The sequence below is a fragment of the Lissotriton vulgaris genome, chromosome 6 (assembly GCF_964263255.1).
Source record: "Lissotriton vulgaris chromosome 6, aLisVul1.2, whole genome shotgun sequence".
NCBI lineage: Eukaryota > Metazoa > Chordata > Amphibia > Caudata > Salamandridae > Lissotriton > Lissotriton vulgaris.
In genome coordinates this window covers 1,448,437,162-1,448,455,533 of record NC_141694.1, presented here as the reverse complement: position 1 = coordinate 1,448,455,533, position 18,372 = coordinate 1,448,437,162, and the positions used below count along the sequence as shown (strand labels likewise).

General features: G+C 46.4%; 1 protein-coding gene across 1 annotated transcript; it reads right to left on the bottom strand.

Moving 5' to 3' along the window:
* Positions 1 to 15,911: 15,911 nt before the first annotated feature.
* On the bottom strand, positions 15,912 to 17,889 carry OLIG3 (oligodendrocyte transcription factor 3). Its single transcript, XM_086925417.1, has one exon. The coding sequence runs from the start codon at positions 17,802 to 17,804 to the stop codon at positions 17,079 to 17,081; it is 726 nt and encodes a 241-aa protein (XP_086781543.1). The 5' UTR covers positions 17,805 to 17,889; the 3' UTR covers positions 15,912 to 17,078.
* Between the last annotated feature and the right edge of the window lie 483 nt (positions 17,890 to 18,372).

Here is an 18,372-nt window from a genome sequence, read left to right as displayed (position 1 = left end):
CACACTGAAAAAAATGCATTGACCGTATTTTAAGTGGCACCCAATAGTTTCTGTGAGTTACAGAGTTGAAATCGAATACATGGATTAAAGTCCAAGGGGCTCATTTATGAAAAGTGGCGCATCTCTGTGAGAAAACAGCGATACGTCACTTCTCATTGCGCCCTTCTTGCGACACCAATGATGCGTCATATTTACAGTATGATGCATCATGTGGCAAGGAGTTACAGATACGTCAGTATTTCTGACGTATCTGTAGGCGCAAAAATGACGCATTGCTGGAGTGTGTCACAAAAGTGACACAACTTCAGCAATGGGTAATTACACATGGGCAAGTCCCATGTGAAATGTGCCTGCGTCGGACTTATGCCTGCCATGAGTCAGACGTGAGATATTGATGCATTTGCATCCTAGAAGTGGCGCAGTGAAATCTTATAGATTTCAGTGCGTCACTTCTACGAGGCTTACTTGCATGGGAACGCCCCCCCCCCCCCCCCCTGCATACATTACCTGGCTCAGGTAGAATGTGGTGCAGGGTCTTACAAAGTGACGCATCTACCAACATGCGTCACTTTGAAATTATGGTGCAACAAGGCACATTTTTTACGCCGCTGGTGCATCACAAAAAGTGATGCACCGGTGGCGCAAAAGTGACACAAGGGCTCATAATTAAGCCCCCATGTTTTTAGTAAACAAACTTCTATTACAACCCATATTAGTGTCTGCTGACTGCCAGGGGACCCAACATTGGTCCACAGGTTCACTGGTACACAAACTTGTATCAGAATTTGCAAATTCTTAGAAGGCTCCAACATTAACAGACAAGTTCATTAGGCCATAAACTTGTGTCAGAGTTCATGAACGCCAACGCAGACCATCAAGTGATGTTTTAATTTCTTCAGGATGTGGATCATTACCTGTATCCCGTAACGATGGCCACAACAGAAATGTTAATATTGCAGCCAGCTAGTCAGAACACTTGTGTCTGCAAACTCAGTTTTGTGTTTTCTAACCTGAAATGGGCGATGGCAGAATAAGTTCCATTGTTCAAAGTGCTACTTTTATCTTCTAAATTTGGATACATGAATATTTTGCAAATCATGACTCTCAAACTGTTCGCTAACTAACCATTGAGATACCTCCATAATTTAGCAATTCAAAGCCTGTATGATACCTTTTTGTAACATTAATTTTTCATAAACTCCTGAACGGATTTACACCAAATTAAGCAAAGGCACTCTTTTGAGGAAAGTTCTAATTTCATGCTAGATTTGCTGTAATTCTGTTCAGTGCTTTTTTTGTAGCAGAGGGGAACATTTCTAATGGGAGATAAAATGGCAAATGCTCTTTTTTAGGTCGAGCATTGAAGACCTCTTGTATATACTTTAGTATATACTTATATGTGTATGTACTTTGTGGGCTCTGGAGATCAGCCCTAGGACTTGTCTGCTTCCGCTCAGGGACTTTTTTTTCTGTTCAACTTCCTCTGTTTAACTGTCTTGATTGAAAACGACCAGCAGAGTTCAGTAAAATACCAGAATTACTTTAGCATTCTCAAGATTCCAGGCCATAGAAATTGTCTTCCACGAATACCTGTAGACAATAATGTTTTTTTCAAATCTTGTATTTTCAGTGATATGACCACCGAAGGCCCTGATTTTATATTAAAAGCAGAGTTTTGAACTATACCATTCCCACTGAAAGGCAATATTTCTCTCCATGTGTTCCCATACCTGGTGTTTCACGCAGTTTGGGGCTTACTTTCCCTCCATGTTAAAGAACAATAGATGTTTCAGCACCCAGACTAATTCTCTGCATAGCTAAATACATATAAGGTCCCAAAGGTGAGACCATTGCATTGCAAATGCTTGTTTTTAACACTAGCTGGTTCTCCACATTCATATTTGCATGGAATTTATCATGCTGAAACCGCGCCAAAATTATTTACGTGCTCTGGGACAGAGAACACATGAAGGTTGCACACCCAGAAGGGATTGATGGTTGACAAACTGATTTAGAGGGGAGTGCAATGCAGGATATGCCAACACTTGCACTCGCTCATTCCTAATAGTAATATTTGCCAAGACAGTTTTGGTATTTGGTCAGAAATGTTTCTGCAGATATATTAACACTTGACAACATTATAAGCATTTAGTGGAAAATCACAACAATTAAATATTGTCATATTTATATGTTTCTCCTTGTAAACTGGAAAAATAGTGCTGAACCTCTGGTTTTTCAGGTGCTTACACAGGGGTCCATTTCTCCCCGTAATATAGTGCATAAAATACTTGTGAGTACTGTTTTCAAATAAAATAATATTTTTGAGGCATGTTTCCCTTGATCATGAGTAACTGTGTCAATTTCAATTGTAGTTTAACCTCATGCGTGCTTATGACGAGCTCAACTCGTCATGAGGCACGGTGACCGTGTGCTCATGATGAGCTGAGCTCATCATAACGGCCGCAACGCTCGCACGCGGGGGTAATTCCCCCGCTGTGCTCAGTGTTCTGAGGAAACGAGTGTGGCCGTGACGAGCTCAGCTCGTCATGATCACAGTGCCAACGTGCTGCGTGACGAGCTGAGCTCGTCACAAGCACCGGGGCACTGTACGCCCCCCATCCCCCAGCACAGTGGGGGAATTGCCCGCACGGCGAAGGGGTTAAATAAACAACCATGTGACCAAAACCATATAGAAATAGTGATAAGACTATTAAATTCAATTGAGTTACTTCACTCGAAAAAATAAATAAAGCATGTCATTAGATTACATTGACATTTTCGGTCCAATCCTGTGACAACGTTTTTTTAAAAAACATTATTAAACCCTGTCTTCAAAGCACACAGTGGTTCATTCAGAAGTGAAATTTTCAAAAACTCAGGTCAGCTCCTGTCCTGAACGTTTTGGGGTGATTCGTCAAGCGAGGGCTGAGATAAAAGGAGGGTCCCAAAACACGTTTCCCCCATTTTAATTTCCATCGGAATTTTGGAACAGGCTACAGCCCGAACTGCTGAACGGAATTATACCAAATTTGGCAAAAAGGTAGATCTTGGTTCAGAAAGTGACCTTTTTTTAAATGGTGTAAATCCATTCAGTAGTTCCTGAGAAATTCAAAAAAGAAACATATCCATATCTGAGCACCGAGGAGGGTTTGCGAACCCTCCCAAGCACAAGCTTCATTCTGATTGGCTGCCAACGCTCCTAACAAGGAAGTGTTAGCAGCCATCTTTTAACTCGGTAACCGAGTCACAAGAAAACAGTAGAACAAAGACAAACAACACGAAAAGGGAGCATGGTAAAACACCCTGACCCCTAGGCCTGCTCAGGAAGTCCCACAAGGACCCCCAGGGCCAAAAAAAGCATTTTTTTTAAAAACAAAAATCAGCTGAATGTGCGCAGGGTGCACAAATCTGGCCGAAAAAACAAAAAAAATGAAGCACGGGCTCCCGTGCTTCGTTATCTATAAGCCCCCAAGAGGGCCAGGTCCCCGTGGGCAATGCGCAAATAATTCACGGGGGCCCCTGCAGCCCCGGGGACTGCCACCTCCCCGGGGCTTCGATGATTATATACAGGGGCATGCCACCCCTCGCAGCCCTGAGGATCGCCACCTCCCTGGGGCTTTATTTTAAACTACATGGGAAGCTCCTTTACCAATATGCTGCCCCGGTGACTGCCACCTCCCTGGGGCATTGTAAATTTAAGGTGGGGGGCCTCGCAGGCCCCCCAAGTCCTGAGGGCCGCCACCTCCCTGGGGCTATTATTAATTTTGAGTGGGGGGCCTCGTGGGACCCCAAAGCCCTGGGGACCACCACCTCTCCAGGGCAACAAGATTGAGATGCTGGAAACACGTGCCCCCCCCCCCCCCCCCCCCCACAGCCCCGGAGACATCCACCTCCCCAGGGCGACTTCTAAAATCAAATGTCAATGTCCTACCCTGGGACATTGCTGTTTGCTATGGCAGGGCAGGCCATAGCAAACACTGCTTTGCTTCGTTGAAGCGAGAGCAGGAAACCTGCTATCGCTTTAATGAAGCAAAGCAGAATTGCTTTTGGGCAAGGGGAGCTGCATGTTAGCAGCTCTATTTGCCCAAAAGCAATGCCGGCTCCCGCAGGAGGTGGGGACCAGGTAGGGACCGAGGGGGCATGGGGCTCCCGCCATGGTCCCCAACTTGGAGGGCGGCCCCAGGGGATGGGGTCTGGCCCAGGGGAGGGGGGCCATGAAGCACCCCTCTCGGGAAAATTAGTTTAAAAAAAATTAATTAATAGGAAGGCCGGTCCCGGGGGAGGGGTCCCCGGGGCCAGTAGTGGCCTTAGAAGGGGTGCCACGTGCACCCCCTCCCCCCAAAAATTGAAAAAAATAAGAAGGCTGGTCATGCCCCAGGAGTTGGGGTCCCCAGGGGCAAAATTGGCCTCTGGAAGGGGGTTGCATGGCCCCCTTCCTGTTTCTTTTTTATGTGACAGGCCCTGGGGGATGAAGTCTCCAGGGCCCACAAAACATTGAAAGAAGGGGGGCCACACAGCCCCCTTCTAATAAAAAATGTAAAAGCCGGTATCTCGCAGGAGGCCCCGCCTCCTCCCTGCACCACTCTGCAAATGCGCCGCCTGGCGTGGTCTAAGTTATTGAATTAAGTCCCCTTGAATACTGAGGGTGCCTGGGGCCAACTAGCCCACCAGGTACGTCCAGTACGCGCCACACAGCTGGATTAATGATGGTCTGAGGCCATGCCCCTTTTTACACGACTCTGCAAATGCACTACTTGGCGCACTGCTGGTGGGCGATGAGGTCCTCTTGTCTCCTGAGGACCTCAGGACACAAGTGGACTTCATCCCCAGAGCAACTGTGCGCCAAGAGGCATATTTTCAGAGTGGTGTAAAAAGGGGGCGTGGCTTTGGCCCACTCACAGCAATCCAGCTGTGTGGGGCTTACTGGAGGTACCTGGTGGGCTGGTTGGCCCCCAGGGACCCTCATGAGGAAAGGGGACTTCATCCTCCAACAAAGAGTGCACCAGGAGGTACGTTTGCAGAGTGGTGGAGAGAGGGGATGTGGCCTTTGTCCACCGCTCATCAATCCCACTGTGTGGGGCTTACTGGAGGTAAGAGGTAGGCTAGTTGGCCCTTAAGGACCACCAGCAGTGAAGGGGACTTCAAACGCCATCCAAGAGCATACGAGGGAGCGCGTTTGAAGAGTGGTGGGCACAGGGGGCGTGGTCTGGTATGAGAACTTAGCAATCCTGTTGTGTGGTACTTATCAGTAGCGGTCGGTGGTGGGAGTGCTGCCGGGCGGTGACGTGGAGAAGGGGAGGGGCAGGGTGAGGGGGAGTAAACTATGGCATAGGGCCAAATACAGGCAAGTGAACATATAAATAAAAAAAACAAGTGTTGTTCCGCGCACTGCATCGCCAAATTTGATGCAGTGCCTGCACGGCTCAGCAGCACTCCCACCACCAACCGCTACTGGTACTTACTGGAGGTAATAGGAGGGGTAGTTGGCCCCAAAGATGTCCTTGAGGGCCATCTACCCCTCTTGTTACCTCCATTAAGTCCCACACAGTAGGATTGCTAAGACTTCTTCGGAGTCCATGCCCCCTTTCTCCACCACTCTGCAAACGCGCCTCCTGGCAGACTACAGGTTGGGGATAAAGTCCACTTTACTCCTGAGGGACTTTGGGGGACAAGTAACCCTCCTGGTACCTCCTGTAAGTCCTACGCTGCGCAAGTCCTAAGCTGAGTGATGTCACTGACCATGTCATGAGTGATGTAATATGTGACATCATCAGAAGTGCATTGCGGGGCCACGAGTTATAGTTAACTCAACTAACTATAACTTTATATATATATATATATATATATCCAACAGCTGCAGTCTCTCAACACGCTGAACGGACGACAGAGAAAACCACGCAAGTCCAGCATTTCTTTTGGCACAGAGTTTTATTTAGGTATGAGTATCCAAATCTGACACGTTTCGGGCATCCGCCCTTGCTCACAGATATATATATATATACCCAGAAAGATTCCTCCCACCAAGGAACGAACCAGAGGGACACACCAGGGGACCAGGAAGAACAACTTTATTGCCGCCCAGGAGGCATGACGCGTTTCAGCTGATTGCCTTCTTCAAATGCCACACACCGCAAACTGACACCTGCCGCCCTTCAATAATCCATTTCACCTCCATTGGTGGAAGCCCAGCTAACGCGATTGGTGGCTGGAACACCATCTTGCAGCCTCACTCGGCAGACTACTACTCCCAGAAGGCACCATCCCGTTCCTCAGGTAAGCGTTTCTGTCCCCTTCTTAAAACTCATGGTGAATGCTGGTGATCGGTGACAAACGTGAATGGTGAAGTTTTAAAATTGTCCCAGTGTCCTTGCAGCACGAGGCTCCTCTCCCTGGCCCCCATTGATATCTCACCGCATGTGCCCAAGATTGTGTGATGTTGGAGACTAGGCTGGAGTGAGCAGGTCTCTCCGTGCAGTCATGGACTGCAAATCGCAGTGAAACTCCATAGTTCCTGGATGTGGGGGCCAAAGTAATCCAATCCCTTGGCAACAAAAAAGCTGAACGGAAGCACAGTAGTGCTGAACTGAATATTATATATATCCTAGTGGTGCTCGCCAATGGGTAGTTATGGCTAGGATTGTGTTTCCATAGGAAATGCATTTTTTGGCTAATAACTTTGGCCCAGTTTGGCGTATCTTCATGGAACTTTCCAAAAAAGTGCTACTTTTTGACTAGTTGGTGCATGGAAAACTTTGGGGTGATCCAGCAAGAGGGGGGCAAGAAAAAAGGGGGTCCCAAAATGTGTTTTCCACATTTATTTTTCAATAGGAAATTTAGATACTGCTACAGCCCAAACTGTTGAACGGATTTACACCAAATTTGACAGAAAACTAGATCTTATGCCAGAAAGAGAGTTATTTGAGTTTTGGCGTAAATTAGTTTAGTTTGGAGAAATTAAAGTTCTAAAAGAATTGTATATATCACACCATGGAGTATCCGCTGAGCCAACAGATCTCAAAGTGAGATCTAATTTCCTGCCGCCAACTCAGCCAGGAAGTGGTGGCAATCATCTTAGGACTCCGGACTCAATCCGGCTTCCTAAAAAGGTTTAAAATAATGACATTAGGAGTAAGGTAGTCATACTTGACGACCCCTTAGGCTTGGTGGTGGGGTCCCAGAGTGACCTTCCCTGGGGCCAAGAATGTTTTTAAAGAAAATATTGTGGAGGATGCACAAATCCGCTGCAAAAATTAAAAAAAAAGAAAACAAGCATGGTCTCCCATGCATGGGTCAAGGTTCTGGGGGATGATGCTTTTTATTTTTGGGGGGAGGGGTACAAATGGCACCCCTCACCAGGCCATTGGCTGCCCCAGGTACCTTCTGGCACCCCTCCCCAGGCTTGTATTATTGCCCCATCCCCTGGGGCAATGATGCTGATAAGGAAGCAGATCAAGAGAGTACTCCCACCTAGAGGGAGCAGCATAAGTAGCTGCTCCCTTGTGGGCGGAAGCAATGCACAGCGAGAGCCGTCTGGGGCTAGGGGGCCCTGGGACTCCCCCCACTCTCCCAGCAAATGTATGGTATGTGCCCTGGGTGGGCACCAGGATACCCACTTTTAAGTAATACGGGGCCTGGGGGGTGGAGTGCCTTGGACAGATAACGGCTCGGGTAGAGGGCCCCTTCCTCTTTATTTGAAGTAGTGCCCTAGGGAATGTAGTCCCCAGGACCTAATAAGGCTCAGGAGGGGGCCATGTGGACCCCTCACCTTTCATTTTTTTTTAAATGGCCATGGGGGATGGTGTCCTCAGTACCTAATAAGGCTCAGGGAGGGGCTGCCCACAGCCTTCCTCCCTTCAAAATAAAAATAGAAAACAGCCCTAGGGGAGGGGGTCCCCAGGGCCATAATAAGCTCAGGGATGGGGCCTCTTCATCTTGGAGCACCTATTCCTCCCACCAGCCTGTAGGTAAAGTTGCATAAGTGGACACAAAACAGGTACCCGTTGCAGTTCTTCTAAATTCACAGTGCAACATATTAAGAAGCAGCAAACATTTGTTATTCAGACTCAAGGGTCTAGATTTTAAAAGGCATTCAAGCCATCCATATGGTGTGTGGTTATGTAAAGAGAAGTCACTTCTGATGTAACCAAAAGAAATTCAGGCTCCTACTAAATGTCAAATATCCTCCTAAGGAAATCAGTAGAGTCCCTGACATACGAGGGTAATGTTTCAACCAAAAGGCTTTCAACATAATATAAGGAGATGCATTTTCTGAGGGGCAATCATTTGCAGTGATACTCGATTTTCATGGAGGTCCAGTGATATATTTAAAGACCATAGGTAAAAGGTAGAAGACAATAAAAAAGGTACTCATCACATTCCAAAACTTCCTTTTCCAACCACAAATATAATTCTCCACAACACTTTTATTTGACCCCAAAATATTATTTCTAGAAAGTATTTCACAACAAGCCCAGTCATTCAGATGCCTCATTGCTCCTTCCATATACATTGTTTTGTGTCACAATACTACATTGCCCCCTTTATGAGCTGGTTTGACTAAAGTAGAACAGTCAGCAATCAGATTATTATTATTGCTACAAAATGTATTTTTTGCAGAGTTAATTGTCTTCCTGGTCTTGTTCAATGTTTTCAAATCGGAGACAACTCTATTACAAGACATACCAACAGAATCGAATGGCAGTTGGCTATATGTCTAGATACAGGTCTAAAATTAATAATTGCACTCTCATCGATACATATACCTAAGGTCTCAAAGACACTTTCTCAAAGCATGCCTCATTGTCGAAATGTGCTATTGCTGATTCATTTTCATATTCTAAAGCACAAATATTCCCTAATGTCTCAGGGTCACCTATACACAAATTGTAGTCATGAAATTTATTTGAATGATACGACAATTCTTTTCTTTCCTTATATTTAGAAAATCGAAGGATTTCATTAGTATCAAGTTATGAATACATTGGGTTCTTCCCTTGCCCAGCAAAGGAATGTCATCTAAAAAAAAAGTATTAGGTTTCTTCTTTTGCCACACTATTTGAACATCCCTCTTCGGGATCTGTTTCAGCTCAGAGCTCCCATCTGTGGCCATTGATTCCTGGCTTAGACTATTTTGTTCCATATTTCTCTCCTTATGTAGGGAGTAAAATGTACTTGAAAACGTATAGACTTGTCCTAGTTCATTATCACTTTTGTTCCTCAGATATTTTAGAGAATTCATTTTCTTGATCATTTCCTACTCATTCATTAATACAACTATCTCCTCATTCTCAAACTTCTTGATTAAATTGTATCACTGTGTTTGCTACATCCATTCCTTAACTTTGCAATTTGATCCCTTGTTAGTTTTCTATCAAAAATATTAACACATTTTAAAATGATACACAACATCTGGGCTGAAACTGGGGTTCTATTCTCTGCCCATTCCTCCAGCATAGCCACAGTAAAGTTCTCACAGCTCAATATAAGAAAAATGTGATGTCTCCGTCATATGTGACCAATGTGAAGATATTTGTGTAGCCATGTACTCTCAAACTACTTTATCATTTCATCTTTGGTTCATTTTTCTAATCTCTGTAGCTGAGTTTTGAAATTATCCATCGATTCAATTATCTAATGCAGTGAAGGTTGGCTGCAGGGCCTGTTGTCAACCCACTGTCCAGCAACACCTTACTATCCACACACAGCCTTTTTCCCATGAACAGTTGGGGTTGGCTACAGGGTCTGGTCTGTGGCCACGCCCTGTACCCATCCTACAGTACAGACATACCTGGAGCAGAGGGCATATTAATAGATTTTTTCTTTGGTGTTATGGTTATAGCTTGCTGAATTTATAGATTATCTTGATCATGAAGTAAGTTGTGCGCACACACAAACTTTCTTAAAGATGCAAAGAAAATATTGGCACTTTTTCAAAAGTATCCATAATGCTATGTTTTTTTCTGTAAATGCCTTTTAGTTTGCCACTTACAATAAAAACCTTATCTTCTAACACCTTATCATAACACGCTTTTAAAGGAGAACACCCTAACTCCGCTAATGCAGCCCGCCCAGCAACGGGCCCTTTTAGGTTTTGCTTGTCATACACCCTTCAGCTTTTGTTTAATGTTGGAATTCAAGTCCCATTGTGTGATGTCTAAACAATATCGGCAAACACATTACAACAGCATTTAAAAGCTTTACAGGTAATGCTGTTTCTACTCCTGATTACCATACACAATATGTAAACACAGGTGCTTAAATAGGGTGCTCTTTTTCCTTTGGCGGATTCTTACCATTATAAATGCAGCATTAACAGACGTGCAAATAGATCTAACGTCATATTGACAGCACTTAGCCTTCTTAATATGGCTCTTTCTTATTTACTTCCAAGAGCGAGTTACAAAACGTTTATTGTAATGTCGTCCTGCTCACTTTCAGGTGCCATAAGTAGCAGATTTACAGGATCTAACTTTAAAGAAGCTTGCAATCTTCCTAATCTGCACTGTAGCACGAGGAACGTTGTCTTTATTTATTGAATTACTTTAAAGACTAGTAGTTATTTATGTTTCTCTTTAACAATCTTTTAAGTACTCTGTTGGAACCACTTCCTCTAGAAATCACTAAAAGGCGCTGCAAATAGGACGTCTCACAATATATTTCTTAGTTTACAGAATTCTATAAAGTAACAAAGTACATTGTTTTATTAAAAACGACTCTGTATAGTAGCATTGCGGTAAATGTCGTACTATTTAAATACCACTAACATCTTAGTCAATGGCCTTTGCAGTAAAACCGGCCTCGCAGCAAGCAGCTCAGAAATGATGCTGTAAATGGGTTATCTCGCAGGGGAATACCAGGACGGGTTCCCTAAGCAAGCGCTGGGACGCTTTTGGGCAGCCATGCGCTCTACAAATCAAATTTCATTTCATTTCACATTGTTCTTGCTTTTTGCAGCCTATTGACTCCATTGCACTATCAGCTACTATCCATGTTAACGCTGTTAACAGCACAATGTTTTCAATGTGAGCCACTACACGTGTCCATGCGGATATATATCTACCTCTCCATGTGCGAAAGAGAGAGAAAGTGTGTGTGTGTTCTCAGAATCTATGCTAGTGTCTGCATGCGCATTTTCAGGTAGTGCTCCAAAGACAACATACACCGCCATGAGAACACACAACTGGTACTTACAACAAGCGAGACCCATTGGCTTCGCCAATGCTTGTTTTGCTTTGTTCCTGCTCCACTTTATTGTCTTCCAACTGTCGTTGTTTGAATCCATATTAAACATCTTGGCTGATGGGTCTCTAAAATGCTTTCAACGGTTTTCTTTTTATTATTGTTGGGTTGGTCTTCCCCTCCCCGTCGAATTGTGACACTAAATTCGTCTGTGCTTTTCGTGACGTAGCGCGATTGTTTTCTGTATCAGATGAAAATACCTGAAACGCAAACTTTGCATTATTCGTTGCTTTTTGCACTTGTTTTAATTTCCGGTACTCTTCTACCCCTCACACGTTTCCCATCTGCGCTTTCTTTTCCACCTACAACTTTCTCTCGGGTTCTTTCTAAATCACCTTATGTTTTAGGTTGTTTTTTTGTTGGGGAGGGGGGGGGGGCAGTTTATATATAGCTCGAACTCGACCCCAAGGTATTGAAGCGCTTTACATGAGCACCGGTTGCATTGCAGAATGACACATTCATATTTTGGTAAGCACCCCCTACACGCCCTCTCTTTTCTCTTCCACACTACTCTTTCGATTTGTTGTGCCCTTCACTGCAGAGGGCCCCCAAGAGGCCTCCTGAGTTCAGTCTCTGTGTGAGGAGAGAAGGCGGGCGCCATCCTGGCCAGAGAGCGCCGGCAAAGTCTGACCGGACCCAGGGGTGCGAAACGTTGACGAGACAATTTGATAAGAGAGTGCTGCGAGCGTCTATCAGACGAAGTGTTGAGAGAGTCCCGCGAGAGAAATCTGATGAGTGCTGTGAGTCTGATCAGAGACAGTCTGATCAGAGAGCTGTGAGAGGGCGCTCAGAAGGAGTCGGTGACCGAGTGCTCGGAAAGTCTGATTAGGCAGAGTCTGATAAGAGAGTACCACGAGAATCCGCCCAGAGGGTGTCTGGTGGGAGTGCTGCGAGTGTCTGGTCAGAAAGAGCTGGTGACAGAGTGCTGAGGTAGTCTACTAAAAGAGTACTGCGAGCGTCTCATTGGAGAGAGACTCTGACCCGAGAGTATCATGATAATTCATTCAGACTGATGCGAGAGTCTCATCAGATAATGCTACGAGAGTCCCACCAGAGTGCCTGTAGATGGAGTGCTGAGACAATCTGATTAGAGACAATCTGATAAGAAAGTGGTGCGAGAGCTTGTGTACAAAATGTCGCGAGAATCTGAGAAAAGAGAGTTTGATGTGAGAGTTCGATCAGAGAACGTCAGGTGAGGCAGCCTGTTTGGAGAGAGTTTGAAAAGAGAGAGCTGCGAGAGTCCGATCAGAGAGTGACATGGTAGTCTATCCAGCGTGCTGCGAGATTCTAATAAAAGAGAGTATGATCAGAGTGCTGCTGTAGTCCACCCAGAGAGTGTCAGGTGAGAGTGCTGCGAGATTCTGATAAAATAGTCTGATCAGAGTGCTGCGAGAGTCCGCTCAGAGTGTCTGGTGAGAGTGCAGCAGGAGCCTGATCAAAGAGAGTGTGGAGACAGGGTACTGAGGGGATCTGATTAGAAAAAGATGCGAGAGTGATGCGAGAGTCAGGTTAGAGAGAGTCTTAAAAGAGTCTGAGAGGGTGCGATCAGACAGTGACATGGTAGTCTAACCAGTGTGCTGCGAGATTCTGATAAAAGAGAGTCTGATCAAAGTGCTTCGACAGTCCACAGAGTGTCTGATGAGAGTGCTGAGAGATTCTGATAATCGGCAATCTGATCAGAGTGCTGCGAGAGACTTGTAGTGAGAGTCGGAAGAGAGGGCGCTCGTTCATTGGACAGGAGGGTGGAGTGAAAGTCGAGGACAGAGTGGTGCGGTAACCTCACCAGAGTCTTCCTAGAGTGCCACCAGAGGTTGTGGTGAACGTGTGACATCAGACTAGGACGTGTGAGCTGTACAATAGGCTGCTAGCACCTGAGACATGATCACAAGGGCCTTCGGGGGTACATAAAGCACTGCACGCCTTTGTGAACCCACCCTAAAACATCTGAAATGGGGATATTCCGGGACCCGTCCTATACAACAACAATAGAACTAGAAAGGACTGTGCCCTCCTGGCACTTTTACTAATAAGGAGTTGAACCTTTCAGCTGATGCACAAGGGGCTACAGGGTATCTAACAGAGTACTCGTGACGTACTATTCCCCATACTCTTAGATGCTTCTTTGATTTAGACCTTATTGCGTGGCAGGTGGGGCCCTGTGCACGTGAATGTCACGCAGGCCTGGCTTCGCTCTCCTGTCGTCTCTATAATGAAACATGGTACAAAAAACAATTAGGACGACACCTGTAAACTTATGGCAATACACAACCTGGCCCCTTCCCTGCTGTTTTTTCTTTAGTTTGCCTTTTGGTGCAGTTTGTCCTTGTTTTTCGGAGACGCAGGCTCCTTCCTTTAAGCTTCCCCGTCTTGGTCTCAGGGGCTGTTGGGCGCCCGACGCCTCTCACTGGTTCACGGGTGAGTAGGTCATGCCTGCCTGCCGCGCCTATCTTCGTCTTTTCCTCCAAGGCCGGTGTTTCTGACTTTGCCTTCGCAGTTACACGCACGCGGCTCCGCCTGCGAGGAGACTCACCAGGGCCTGTGAGTGCTTCTCACGCCTGGCGCGGGTCTAGGCGAGGAACAGCAGCACTCCTATTACTTCTGTTTTTTGTTTCTCGATTTATCCCGCCCTCTTGGATAATTATATTTGGGGTAGAGGTTTAAAATATCAAACTGTTAACTCCTTGTGGCACAGCTACGCCATAGCAGTGACGACGAATGTGCATGAATTGTAAAGTTTTCAGAAATGATACTCGATAAATTGTCAATAAACTATTTGTCATGTCTATACTGAGGTCTCATCCTCGTATTAGTATCACAACGGTGAATTAATGATGCTTTATAGTGATGAGGTAAATGAAGTATTTTTTTCATTTTTAAATGAAAATGTATGTAACTGTAATGCAAAATGATCTCATTAAAAATAATGCGTAAACACTACGTAAAGTCGCTTTCATTGCTGTTGCTTTGTTGTTTTGGATGTGCACACTCCTCCCGCCTCCATGTGATGGTACCGGCTGTACTATTATCTGCCTGGGGTAGCTCACACACTTAACCTTTCTAGATGGGGTATTTAGGGGCATAGCTCGCAATAGTGCCGCAGGTACAGTAGCACCTGGACACAGTGCTATGAATGCTCCTACTGTGGCGTAAGGCCCCACTTTCTTGCTTGCATTATTGCCCGTAGCACTCATTCTTTGTGTACCACTGGACGTAGTGTGCTCCTCGGGTCGGTGTGAGCAATGCAAGGATTGCTCACTTCAAATCAAACGTACTTCATGTTCTATTCTGGACTGTGACATTTAATGGCAAATAGGGTGAATGCGTTGTCAAAAAGAAGGATTTTATTTTTACAGTGCAGAGTTGAGACCGCCGTTTCCGTGCACTTTTAGTGAGAGCCGCGATAGCGAAGACGGCTGGAGCGCGGTCTGTAGTGACCGTCAGGGTGGACAAAGCATCGCAGGCCCAGAAGCAGGACCTGCCCTTACTCCGGAAGTAGTTGTCCCTTTCTTTAACTCTGTCACACTATCACCAAACCTATGTTCTGAAAAAATTATGTTTATGTAGCATTTCCCGTGCTGTTTTTTAAGCGCCAATGACTGGGTAAAATGAATTGCCTCAACACCTCGGCAGCAACCGATACATAAATATATGTGTGGACATGATATTAAGTCCAGGGACGTACAACTTTATATGCTTATTTTATTGCATATGCAATTCTACAGACTGCGTATGCATTCATTGTGATATATAATGTGTTAACATATTTGAATTGGGGGGGGGGGGGGGTAATAAGCAACATTAACTTTGGCCTTCGCACTGTGATAAAACATTTTAAATTAAATTGTATTCCTTTATTGGTTTCAAAAAAATTGATTTATGGTGCCATATTTATTTCACTGGCATGAAATAAGTACTCTTATTGTTCATGCATACAAATATCGTGCGCTTGTACATATAGCTCATAGTAAACTATATTTGTATGCAGTTTTATATAGCACAAATTAGATCCGAATGTATTGCAGCGCTTTACATGGACACCAGTTACATTACTCACGGTCAGATTCGTTTTTTTTTTTTTTTTAGGTATAAGGAGATTGGGTGATTTGCCCAGAATCACAGAACGTTGAGCCAACGCATAGATTGGAACCTGGTTCCACAGCACCAAAGTGGCAGTTCTGGCTTTAACCCCACACCCACCCCCGCGCTATCAGCAACGAATGTGAGAGAATCAGGAAGCCACAATGCTACATAATGACAGCATCTTTAAAAAATCCCGCTGTTTACCAGTGTAAAAAGTTGGGCCGCCATTATTCCCACTCGTGTGAGGTGCCCGATTGGTTGTGGATCACGAGAGGAAGTGTACACGACTAACTTGTGAAAAAACAAGACAATAATTTAATGGTCCTCTAAAGTGATGCTGGCCACCCCTCACTCTCAAGACCTGCGGACGATCACTGCGCGATATTGCGGTACAGCACGATCACTGCGCGATATTGCGGTACAGCCACACAATGCCTTCAATAAAACAAGCACTGAGACATTGCCACAAACCACATATTACTTGTGCGCGCGTACATTATACATAGAATTTTGTAGGAAGACGGACAGATATACATTCCCCACACAGATAGTCATTGTATCGTTACTTTAAAGCAAACACGGATACGTTCAGATAGTTTTAGGTTTCTTTTATTAAAATGTCATCCAGAAACACTGGCCAATAATAAATATATCGATAGTTTATCAAGAATATATAAAAAATAAGGACAATTGTTGTCTTCCAGGTTTAACAACAAAATATTTCAAGCAAATGCCCAGGAAACAAAACAGTAAAAAACACAAAATGAACATAAGTTGTCAAGACAGTGAACAAATCTGGTAAGAACCATTTCCCTGAAAAATCAGGAAAATTGTCGAAAAGAACAAAGTGGCCCTGCCACGAGGAGAGCAACCCAGCTGTAGGAATAGATCAAGCTGCACTTGCTCCTTTCCCTTTCACATTTTCACAAATGAAGCACCCAGACGTGTGATGACGTGAGAGAATTCACTAATAAATCCTTGTTACAAGGAATCCGACATGAGCCGGTAAAATGTGCTAACAAGACTCGGTCATTAGCATGCATGCATTCCTGGGGCGACAGTACATTCCCTATAAAGAAACAAAAATCACCAGGAGAAAGTTATACATCAGAACACGGAAGCGTCACCCAGTGTAAACGGTCAAAGCCCTCCCTCCATGGATTTTAACACCCACTGTAAAATGATATTTACATCTTTCGTTTTATAAATAACAGGCTTGCTTAGACTGTACAGTAACAACAGCTTTGGATCAGACCAAGTCTCCATCGAAAAGGAAGTAACGTTATTGGTTTCACAGTCGCTTTGATCATAATACATTAGGGGCGTATTGTCTAGGAATCACGTAGTCTATTTTGGAGGCAGGGGCCAGAAAATGTCATAGGCCTGTTACTTCTCTTGCACACATTGTGCAGTCAGAGTGCGCTGTCTCTCTGTGCCCCGGTTCCTTTATCTGTAAAAAATAAAATAAAATAAGCGGTAGAGTCTAGAAAAGTCCAGTTGTAAGCGCTGTATTGTATCTGAACATTTGCAAAATCTGTCGCTGTCTCAGGGCATTCACTGCACATCGATACTTTTTGTAAACAATTGTTTTTTGGGGGGAAGGTGCTCAGACGTCAGAGCCGGGAGTTGTAAATAGTAGAAGCATGCATGCAGACAGGACTACTCGTATACGTCCTGTTGGTGCCACCGAAATTGTACACACGCACATTGAACACACATAATAAGTTCAGCAACAAAATGTCAGTAGTCTTTAGTCAGGCTCACTTGAGGAGCTCCTTGGCCTCTGCCGACAGTCTGCTCATGGCCGCCGTGTGCAGGCTGGGCAGGTGCGGCGGGCCCTGGCAGGCCGGGCAGGGGCAGGGCAGACCGGGCCAGTGCGGGAAGCCGCCCAGCGGCAGCGGTGGAGGAGGCGGCGGGGGCGGGCTCTTGAGCAGGGAGGGCCGCAGGGCGCCCAGGCCTGACAGGGAGCCGGAGCCGGCTCCGCCCAGCAGCGGGTGCGCGCCCGGGGGCGCCCCGGGCCCGCAGTGGAAGGCCGAGTGGTGGCCCCCGCCGCCGCCGCCGTAGACCTCGGCCAGCAGCCGCTTCATCTCGTCCAGCGAGCCGGAGAGCATGAGGATGTAGTTGCGCGCGAGCAGCAGCGTGGCGATCTTGGAGAGCTTGCGTACTGACGGCCCGTGCGCGTAGGGCATGACCTCGCGCAGGCCGTCCATGGCCAGGTTCAGGTCGTGCATGCGCTTGCGCTCGCGCCCGTTGATCTTCAGCCGCAGCTGCTGCAGGTCCTGCTCGGAGAGCGGCTTCTTCAGCTTGTACTTGGAGCCGTCGCCAGAGTCCTTGGAGCCGCGGCGCGCGGACAGCGCCATGTGGTGCAGCTGCAGGTCGCCGTGCTGCGACGACGACACGGCGGCGCCCAGGCGGCGCTGCAGGTACAGCTCGTCCATGTCCGGCGACGAGGCCCGGCTGGAGCCGCAGCTGGAGTCCGAGTTCATGGCCCGGAGGAGGAGGATGATGCGCGGAGCCGGGCTGCGGGGTCACACAGGAGCGCGGAGCGGTGCTGCTGTCAAGGCCTCGCTCCGTGCCGAACAGTCTGCGCGGCATATGCTGCAGCCTCCGCCGAGAGGGGCTTTTATAGGGTGGGGTACAAAGGGAGCCTCCCATCCCGCGCGGTGTTTGGGGCGGCGCTGCTGTCACTGCCCCATTTAGTGAGGATTGCTATTCTCTCAGCCATTGTAGGGGCACCCCAGGACGCCGGGGCAGGGAGGGAGGGGGGCTGGTGAGTGACAGCCGGACCCCTCCCCGAGCCCCGCCTGCGAGGGGAGGGGAGAGGAGAAAGTGTGCGCCGTCCCCTAAGACAGGTGATCATATGTCATTTCACGCTGCACCTGCACACGCTGCCTCCTGCCACACACACTGCAGGATGGTGACTGATGCCTGCATTTCAACCCGTCACCTTTATGGCTTTATTCTGTTTCCACGTTTAGGCTGACAATTAGTCATTAGTTGAGGAGCTCTGCATTTTCCTGCAAACCAAACGTACCCAGTAACTTTTAATATTTT

Bases quoted from the DNA above. Each gene is read 5' to 3' on its own strand.
- OLIG3 (XM_086925417.1), bottom strand. From the start codon at position 17,804: ATGAACTCGGACTCCAGCTGCGGCTCCAGCCGGGCCTCGTCGCCGGAC.